The sequence below is a fragment of the Nematolebias whitei genome, chromosome 13, assembly GCF_014905685.2.
Source record: "Nematolebias whitei isolate Nwh7 chromosome 13, NemWhi1, whole genome shotgun sequence".
Lineage (NCBI taxonomy): Eukaryota > Metazoa > Chordata > Actinopteri > Cyprinodontiformes > Rivulidae > Nematolebias > Nematolebias whitei.
In genome coordinates this window covers 1647315-1654449 of record NC_056510.1, presented here as the reverse complement: position 1 = coordinate 1654449, position 7135 = coordinate 1647315, and the positions used below count along the sequence as shown (strand labels likewise).

The 7135-nt window shown below is 42.5% G+C and overlaps 1 protein-coding gene across 2 annotated transcripts; it reads right to left on the bottom strand.

The window, feature by feature from the left end:
* Nucleotides 1-4098: 4098 nt before the first annotated feature.
* Nucleotides 4099-6005, bottom strand: LOC119418922 (trace amine-associated receptor 13c-like). Of its 2 annotated transcripts, XM_037686215.1 has the most exons (3): nucleotides 5993-6005; nucleotides 5041-5197; nucleotides 4099-4909 (listed from the first exon to the last, which is right to left on the bottom strand). In XM_037686215.1, the coding sequence occupies exons 1-3, from the start codon at nucleotides 6003-6005 to the stop codon at nucleotides 4099-4101; spliced, it is 981 nt and encodes a 326-aa protein (XP_037542143.1). The 2 variants fall into 2 exon arrangements, with proteins under 2 accessions (XP_037542143.1, XP_037542142.1); XM_037686214.1 differs by lacking the exon at nucleotides 5993-6005 and having other exon boundaries at nucleotides 5041-5213.
* Nucleotides 6006-7135: the final 1130 nt, after the last annotated feature.

Genomic DNA, 7135 nt, shown 5'->3' with positions numbered 1-7135 from the left:
ATGAGTATTTTGAACTGGATTCGAAGGTGAACCGGTAACCAGTGCAGTGAGGCCAGAACTGGTGTAATGTGCTCTATTTTGCCTGTACTGGTTAAAAATGGGGCTGCTGCATTCTGGACCAGTTGTAGTCGTGCAATGGAGGTCTGACTGATACCAAACAGGAGTGAATTGCAGTAATCAAGCCTAGATGTAATGAATGCATGTATTACTGTCTCCAGGTTCTTTTTGGACAATATGGGCTTCAGTTTAGACAGTCGCCTCAGTTGGAAGAAGCATGATTTAACAATCATGTTTACATGATTGTTAAGTTTCAGGGAAGGGTCCATTATCACGCCCAGATTAGTGACTCTTTGTTTTTCTGACAGGGTTAGAGCGGAAAGGTTGATGCAGTGGTTTGTGATCGTGTCGTTGGGAGGGAACAACATGACTTCAGACTTCTTTTCATTGAAACTTAAGAAGTTTAAAGCCATCCAGTCCCTGATGTCAGCCAGGCAGTGGAGCAGCGGTTGAATAGAGCATGTACCATTGTGTCTTAGGGGGAAGTAAATTTGACAGTCATCGGCATAGAAGTGGAAGGGCATGTTGTGTTTCCGGAAAATAGCACCAAGCGGCAGCAGGTATAAAGAGAATAGGAGGGGACCCAGGATGGACCCCTGCGGAACTCCCCATTTAAGCTCTGTCACTGCAGAACTAAAATCCTTGATGGAGACACAAAAGGATCTGTCAGCAAGGTACGATCTGAACCAATTGAGGGCTGATCCTGTGACGCCCACCCACTGCTCCAACCTAGCAATGAGGATCTCATGGTCGATGGTGTCAAAGGCGGCTGTGAGGTCCAACAGGACAAGCAACACAGAATCACCGGTATCTGTGAATCTGAAGATGTCGTTAAAGACCTTCAGCAGGGCAGTTTCAGTGCTATGGAGAGGTTTAAAGCCAGATTGGAAAAGCTCTAAGATGGCGTGATCCTCCAGGAAGCACTTCAACTGGGACTCGACTGTTTTCTCCAGTACTTTAGAAACAAATGGAAGTTTGGAGACAGGCCGGTAGTTGGAAACGAGTGAGGGGTCAAGGTTTTTTCTTTTTTAGGAGAGGTTGGACAGCAACATGTTTAAATGATTTTGGCACCACACCAGTGGATAAACTACTGTTTACTATATCAAGAATGGACGGACCTAGAGTTGGAAACACCTCCTTTAGTAGTCGAGAGGGGACCACATCAAAGGGGGAGCCAGAAGGTTTCAAGTTGCACATGACCTGCTCTAGAGAAGATAGAGTGATGGGTTCAAAATGGTCAAAAGGAGCTACAGATTGAGGTGGGATGGATGGGTCATGAGTTGGAGGGGAAATGAGAGCCCTGGTGGTCGCAATTTTTTCCACAAAGAAATGTAAGAAGTTGTCGCACAGCTCAGTCGAGGCTTCCAGAGGTGATGGTTCAGTGAGGTGGAGAACAGAGTTTAGGGTGGAGAAGAGGACACGTGGGTTGTGAGAGTTTGAGGTAATTATATCAGAGAAGTATTTGGATTTAGCAGCTTTTACTGTTTTCTGATAACAGCGCCAACTCTCTTTAAGTATCTGGAAAGAGACCTGCAGCCTGTCTTTCCTCCACTTTCGCTCCACCCTCCTACATTGCTGCCTAATGGCCTTGGTGACGTCACTCAGCCAAGGTTCTGCTCTCAGTTTTGATTTTCTAATTTTAACAGGCGCAACATGATCCAGAGTCTTTAAGCAGACAGAGTTGAACTGGGATGTCAGCTCCTCGGTGGTGGAGAGAAACACTGGGGGCTGAATGATCATTTCAGAGTTATAAACATCTGTGAAGCGTGCGGCAGTGAAGTGGTTAATGACCCGGCTACTACGTGCAGGAGCGCACGGCTTAGGAGTTAGATGGGGGAGGGTGAACTCAAACTGGACTGGCATGTGGTCTGAAAAAACATTATCACTAATAACAAGATTATTAACAGTCACATCATGAGTTAAAACAAGGTTCAGTGTATGTCCACGCTCTTGGGTGGGACCGTTAACATGTTAAGTTCCGGCAAAAACCAAGCAGACATGTTCCTGTTTTTAGTTTTCCACATGGCCTTATAATCTGTGTTTTTTACTACATTTCCTTTTGATTGTGCTTGTGGTTGACATTTTATTTGAACTTGATAAAAAAAAAAACCAATAATAATAATATATATATATATATATATATATATGTATATATGTATGTATATATTTGTACACATCTTTTATGATTGTCCATTGTTGTCATCGTTCTTTGTTGAAATCAGGTCTCTCTTGTAAATGAGTCCCTGAGGCTCAATGGGATTAACCTGTAGAAATAAATGTTGAATAAAAAACACAGGTGGTATTTTTTAACTTTGCTATATTTTTCTACCTGAAATATTGAGGATGCATCAGGACACAACACAATCACTTCCCTTTCTCCTGATGCCTGGGTTTAACTTCAGCAAGCTTTGTTCATCACGTCTAAAGGCCTGAAGACACTGAGTTGCTGCCTTGTGATTGGCTGATAAGCTTTATGTTTTAACAAGTAACTGAAACATTGCACCTAATAAAGTGGCTGATTAGTGTAACTTTAAATAATGTAAAAAAAAAGAAGCAATTTTTTAAACAGCTTTTTAAAACATGTCAGTAAGAATGGTTGCAGTAATGTAAGATCTGTACTGATCTACAGGGAAAAGTGGCAATAATGTTATTGTCTGTGTCAGTGGATGCAAGTGTGCATTCATCAAATTATCTCATGAACTGCTCAACAGATTTTAATGAAACTCAGAACATAATTATTACATACTAATGTATAAGTGATAAACTTTGAGAGTCTATATAAGATGGCTGTCACAGCTGTTAAATTTTAGCAAACACTAAAATAGTCATAGCCATTTTACAGAAATTGAGCTAAAATTTGGTATGGTATTATTTAAACTCATGCACATCACTGTATATACTATTAAGATACATCAGAGTTTCTTTCATTATGTCAGATGCACCCCAAGGCTCCATTCTTGGTGCAACTCTTTTCTCCTTATTTATGTATGATATCTTACATTATGTTAGTGCGGCCTCCATTCATTTATATGCCGATGACACATATGCTTTTGTTTCTACTCCAGATGAGGTTGTGATTATCTGAGATCTTTGTTTAAATTGTTTGCATTAACTGCAGGATTCAGTTGTCTGTCAGGGATACAGCTCTTAAACCACTAAACAGCTTAAAAAACAAAAAACTCAGACTGTAATCATTGAATGTACATCTACAACTAATCATCTTTCCTATTCTGAAACCCTGGCAAGAAAGGCAGCGGGCAAAATGCATTTATTCAGGAATGCTTGGTGTTTAACTTAACCAGTTTCTTCAGAAAAAACACAGGAACCTTTTCTTTTAATAAAAATCACTACCCAAAATGTATATGACTTTGGTACTGTTTCAAACAAAGATGCAATGAGAAACAAGTACTAATTTCCATCCATCCATCCATTATCTTTACCCGTTTATTCCATTTTTGGGTCACGGGGGTCACTGGTGCCCATGTCCAGCAATCACTGTGCGAGGGGCGGGGTACACCCTGGACGGGTCTCCAGTCCATCACAGGGACACATAGAGACAAACGAGACAAACAACCATTCACTCTCTCACTCTCACCTAGGGACAATTTAGAGTTACCAATCAGCCTAACATGCATGTTTTTGGTCTGTGGGAGGAAACTGGAGTACACGGAGAAAACCCACGCATGCACGGAGAGAACATGCAAACTCCACCCAGAAAGGCCCCTGGACCGGGGTTTGAACCAGGGACCTGCTCGCTGAGAGGCAGCAGCTCTACCAGTTGCGCCACCGTGCTGCCAGTACTAATTTCCTGTATTTTAAATATACACTAAATATCAGCTTCACATTGTGGTGAAGCTGATTTGTAAATATCATTTTTTTTGACGTGGGTCAAATATTTTTCTTTTCCAACAAATGAACTATTGCAACTGTGTTGTTGCTGAAAACTGGATGATTTTATTTTGTTACAGTAAGAATTGTAACAGAAGAAATAATCTGGGTGTTTTTCATACATTTTTATTCACTTCAGTGGCTCACGTCTCTTCACAACACGTTGGCGCGACAGGACCCAGGCTTCAGTATCTGTAGCGTAACAATTATTTTCACAGATTTCTTAAACCAGGGGTAAAGCAGAGCGTAGATAGAAGGGTTTAGAGTGGAGTTACAGTAAAACAAAAGGAAGGTTACAGAGGAAGCGTTCACTCCAGCATCCTGGGCCACAACTGTCACGCAGAAATACGGACAGGTACATGTAAGAAACACGACCACAACTACCCCAAGAACCATCGCTGCCTTCATTTCAGACTTTTTAGCCGTTACTCTCACCGAACCCTGAAATGAGACGGCTACAACACGAGAGCGCATGGCACGAGCTTGAGACGCAGCCACCATAAACACTCTCAGATACAAAACTACGATGACAGTGACAGGACCGATGAAGGAAAACAAAAGATCAAGAATCCCTCCATTGGTATCAATAACAACCAAACACTCTCCAGTGCAGGAATTATACCTGCCGGGCTGATACAGGTTGTCCTTCAGGAGAAGACACTGATAAAGAAGAGAACATGTCCAACACAGCACAACGCATATCTTTGCTCTTTCCGTTGTAACTTTTCTAGAATAATAAAGAGGGTAACAAATGGCCACATAGCGGTCAAAAGAAATTAGAACCATCGTTCCTATTGAGGCAGAAGAAACAACATAGTCAAAAACAAGGTACAGGACACACATGAGGTCACCAAGATACCAGCAGTCGTCTATGAGCATGATTTGAAGAGCAATGAGGAAGCCCACCATGCAATCTGAGACCGCCAGAGAGAGGAGGAGAACATTGGTGGGGCTGTGGAGCTTCCTGGAGAGATGAGAAAACAACAAAACTTACCATCAGTTGATCTGATAGCTGAGAATTAAGCAAATATGATTATAAAACTCAACAATTTTCAGAAACATTTTCCTTTTTTACTAAATACAACATTTAATTACTTGAAGTGTGAGATGGAGATGATAACCAGCATGTTAAGAGTCACAGTGAGCAGAGAGATGGAGGAGAGAGTAAAGTAATTGAGCATGGAAACTGAGCGAGGACGCACGGTCTTCCTGCAGGATGCATTGAGTAGATGTGGAAAACAAAGTTCAGCTTCTACAAGAGTTTGCATCATGAAAAAGGAAAGAGGGTGGAACTCTGCAGAGGTTTGCCAGATGTGTATCTGAAACGGTCCTTGAGCTGATTTATCTTTCTCTCTCTCTCTGTTTGGAGAATCCTGGAGGCAGGACCTGATGAGTTGGCTTTAGAGACTGCTCAATAAACTGATGATGGTTCCAGAGAGCTTGAAAAGGCACTTTGGAATTCCTGATTTATTTTACGTACGATTGTTTGACTTGTGTCTAAAGAGAAAAAAATGTTCAGGGAACAATTTTGCTAAAATTATTTTTTTTCTTTGTTTCAGACAGAACAAACTTCCATTTTAATACAGTTTATTTTTATTTTTTTGTAAAACCAGTTTTTCATTAGGAATCTTGACAATTTTGCTGACACAAAGAAACAATAGTTCCACAAACATTACTGAACGCTGAAAAAAATGAAACTGTTCACTGGGAGTATTTTCTATTAGCAGGCCTTGCATTCTGCTGCCTCGGGCCAAGGGCCCCCTTAAAAAAGAAAATGTGTAATCTTAAAGGGACACACCTGCTTAAATAATACAAAGTACACTATTTGAAAATACCGTGGTGCAAAACCACTTAACAGCTCAGGGCTCTCAGCTTATGAAGTTTTTTATTATGGTTTTATTGTCAGTTGCAACAATAGAGGTCTTCAAGGTTCAAGCACCAAAGAGACTTTATTGTCGTTAGCATAACATGCGGTACATGAGGTGGAATGAAATTGTGTGCTCAAAGTCCCAGGTACACCCCAAAATAGCAATATATAGGTTTTGACCCAGTCCGTCCATCTGCCCGTCCGTCCATCCATTATCTTCCACTTATTCTGAAGTTGTGTCTCTAGGCCAGCAGAGGTCCAGACACCTCTTTCCACAGCCACCTCTTCCTGCTCTTCTGGGAGGACACCAGGGCGTTCCCAGGTCAAGCGAGACATAGTCTCTTCAGCATGTCCTGGGTCTTCCCTGGGGTCTCCTCCCAGACAGACATGCCCGAACAACCTTGCGAGGGAGGCGCCCAGGAAGCATCATTACCAGATGCCCAAACCACCTCTACTGGCTCCTTTCGATGTGGAGGAGCAGCCGTTCTGCACCAAGTCTCTCCTGATCACTGAACTTCTCACTCTATCTCTAAGGGAGAGTCCAGCTACCCTGCAGAGGAAACTCATTTCAACCACCTGCATCCATGATCTCATTCTTTAGGTCACTACCCAGAATTCCTGGCCATAAGTGAGTGTAGGAACGTAGATTGACCAGTAAACAGAGAGCTTTGCCTTACAGCTCAGCTCCCTCTTCACCACGACTGACCAGCACAGAGTCCACAATACTGTAGACGCTGCACCAATCTGCCTGTCAATCTCATGCTCATCCTTCCCTCACATGGGGCTCCATCAGACATTCCCAGTTCATCTTCACTATGCATTTGGGTTCACCGGGTCTGTCCGTCAGCCTTCCCTGCCACTGGATTCAACTGACCACCAGGTGGTGATCAGTTGACTGCCCTGGCACTCTCTTCACCCCAGTGTCCAAAACATGGTGTCACAGATTTGATGACACAATTACAAAATTGATCGTTGACCAATGGCCCAACGTGGTTTGGTACCAAGTACACTTATGGACCACCCTATGCTCGAACATGATGTTTGCTATAAACAGCCCATGCTTTGCACAAAAGTCTAAAAAACAACACCATTCATTCCAATCATCCCTTCCAAATAACTGAACACCCAATACAGAGATCCCTCACCTATTGTGGTGGTTACGCTCCAGATACCCCTAGGTATAGGTGAAATAGGTGAAAGTCCACAAAGTAGCAGCATTTATTTTATCCATCCATCCATCCATCCATCCATCCATCCATCCATCCATCCATCCATCCATCCATCCATCCATCCATCCATCCATCCATCCATCCATCCATCCAT